Consider the following 2,300-nt stretch of genomic DNA (forward strand, 5'->3'; position numbering starts at 1 on the left):
GGCAGCCCCAAAACCACCCTCATCACCCCACACCAGAGTTGGGGACCCCAAAACCATCCCCATCACCCCACACCAGGGCTGGGGACCCCTCGGCCATCCCCGTCACCCCACACCAGGGTTGGGGACCCCAAAACCATCCCCAGTCCCCGTCACCCCCACACCGATGCGTAAAGGGGTGGCAGCGCTCGGCGGTGTCGTGACAGCCTGGACCCTCCTTATTAATTAGTGAATTAAAACTAACGAGAAACTTGGAAGCGCTTGGCCGAGCTGCGCCGAACACCCCCCGGGGATTTGGGGTACGGGGTCGGGGGGTACCCCGAAGCAGGAGCACGGGGTTATTGTAGGGTCTGCCGGTAAACAGCACGGCGGGTCCGGTTTCTGCCGTAACCTCGGCGCCCGCCAAGCGGCAGCGATTTATTAACGGGGTTAATTAATCGGCGGAAGGAAGATCTGGACGCCGATCCCGTCCCGGTGACATGAGGCACCGCCGGGTATTACCGGTGGTACCGGGTACCCCCCCACTCGGGGTGATGCTGATGAGGCGGTGACAACAGAAAGGAGAAGGGACCGGAAAAAAAAAAAACCACCGGGAAGAGGAGGAAACGCCAAATTTGGGGTGGAAGAGAGGGGTTGGGACGGCGGTGAAGCCACGGGGTGGGATGAAGGCTCCGAGCTTCACCGGAGCTACAAGGTGAAGTAGTCGAGAGCGCCGTGGCGGCAGAAACTGGCGGTCCAGACGGCGTTGGCTCTGCCGGAACTCACCAGCATACGGCACAGTTCGGCGCTGAGGGCGGCGAAACGTTCTTCGTCCACCGCGTCTTCCGAAAGCCAACCGGAGGACGGTCGGAGGGGTTGGGGCACGTAGCAGTCCACGGGGTAAGGGTAAATAACCAAACGTAAATCCGGGAGAACCACGGTTCGCCGTAACAAGGTTTTGAGTCCAGACGTGGAGAGGGGATTGCCGAAAAGTCCCAAGCACCGGAGCCGGGAGCACCGGCAGAGCGCCGGTAGCAGAGCATCCAACCGAGAGTCCGTCAGGTGACATTCCATGAGGTCCAAGTGGAGGAGAGAGGTTGAAGTCTCTTCCAGGAGACGTCGGAGGGGCGGGAGAAAGTTCTCGGAGATATCGTGACCGCTCAGATCCAATTTCTTCAGCGTCGGAGCGTGGGGGCTTTGGGAAAGGAAAGCGATGTCGCCGGGAAGGAGGTAGCAGAAGGCCAACTCCAGACTTTCCAGTGGAACCTGCAGGTCGCTGCCGGAGTGGGAGAAGGGGGGGAAAAAAAATGAGCTGTGAACCCCTCTCCGAGGTCCGGGTATGAGGAGGGAGGGAGCTGCCACCGGAATAAACCGGGGCCTTGGCACGGGAGAGATGCGGACCCGGTGGAACGGGGCCAGAGGAGGCCACCGAGATGCTGGGAGGGCTGGAGCCCCTCTGCTGGGAGGACAAACTGGGAGAGTTGGGGGGGTTCAGCCTGGAGAAGGTGAAAAAGGGGAGACCTCAGAGCCCGTTCCAGTGCCTAAAGGGGCTCCAGGAGAGCTGGGGAGGGACTCTGGATCAGGGAGGGGAGCCATGGGACGAGGGGGAACGGTTTGACGCTGAAAGAGGGGAGATGTAGGTGAGATATTAGGGAGAAATTCTTCCCCGTGAGGGTGGTGGAACACTGGAACCAGGTTGCCCCAAGAAGCTGTGGCTGCCCCATCCCCAGAGGTGTTGAAGACCAGGTTGGACGGGGCTCTGAGCAAGCTGGTCTAGTCGAAGATGTCCCTGCTTACGGCAGGAGGTCGGACTCGACGGCCTTTAGATGTCCCTTCCCAAACCATTCTCCGATTCTCCGTATTAAATCCTTGAATTTGGGTTGGGATGGTTCCCGTATTCCCAGAGGAACCGCGGCGAATCCCAACCCCTCCCACAACCCCGTGAAGTTCCCCCCCACCGCCTTCAAGAGTATGAAAAGAGCAGGTTGAGGAACCCACTCCGCTAAAAACTTACCCCAAAAGTTGCCCCAGTTTCCCCGAAAGCCTGGAGGAACCCAAATTGAGCTCCTTCAGGCAGGGCAGCTTCCCCAACTGGGCGGCGAGGCGCCGAAAGCCGACGTCCGCCCCCGCCGCGAGCCGCCGCACGTTGACGTTGCTGTAAGGCAGCTTGAGGCTGAGGAGATCGGTAAATCTGGCGAGGTGCGGCAAAACGGCGCAGAGACCGGCCAGCCCAAGGTTGTTGAAACGTAGATCCACCCGCCGTACGCCGGCGGGTTCCAACAATTCCAGTAAACTCACGGTGCCGGCGACGGAGAGCTCCTCGG

At 60.4% G+C, this 2,300-nt stretch overlaps 2 protein-coding genes across 2 annotated transcripts in view; one reads left to right on the plus strand and one right to left on the minus strand.

Moving 5' to 3' along the window:
* LOC104292319 (chromosome unknown open reading frame, human C8orf82) overlaps positions 1–480 on the plus strand; it is a gene marked incomplete at its 5' end in the record, with an annotated part of 4,582 nt that extends 4,102 nt beyond the window's left edge. The window contains one exon of the mRNA XM_009891675.1: positions 405–480. Within this exon, the coding sequence (XP_009889977.1) occupies positions 405–480 (76 nt within the window). The remainder of the gene's footprint in view (positions 1–404) is intronic.
* Positions 481–684: 204 nt separating this feature from the next.
* LRRC14 (leucine rich repeat containing 14) overlaps positions 685–2,300 on the minus strand; it is a gene marked incomplete at its 5' end in the record, with an annotated part of 2,638 nt that continues 1,022 nt past the window's right edge. The window contains 2 exons of the mRNA XM_009891677.1: positions 685–1,252; positions 1,991–2,295. Coding sequence (XP_009889979.1) covers positions 685–1,252; positions 1,991–2,295 — 873 coding nt within the window. The remainder of the gene's footprint in view (positions 1,253–1,990; positions 2,296–2,300) is intronic.

The sequence above is a fragment of the Charadrius vociferus genome, unplaced genomic scaffold (genome assembly GCF_000708025.1).
Source record: "Charadrius vociferus isolate BGI_N301 unplaced genomic scaffold, ASM70802v2 scaffold3229, whole genome shotgun sequence".
In the NCBI taxonomy this organism is placed as follows: Eukaryota; Metazoa; Chordata; class Aves; order Charadriiformes; family Charadriidae; genus Charadrius; species Charadrius vociferus.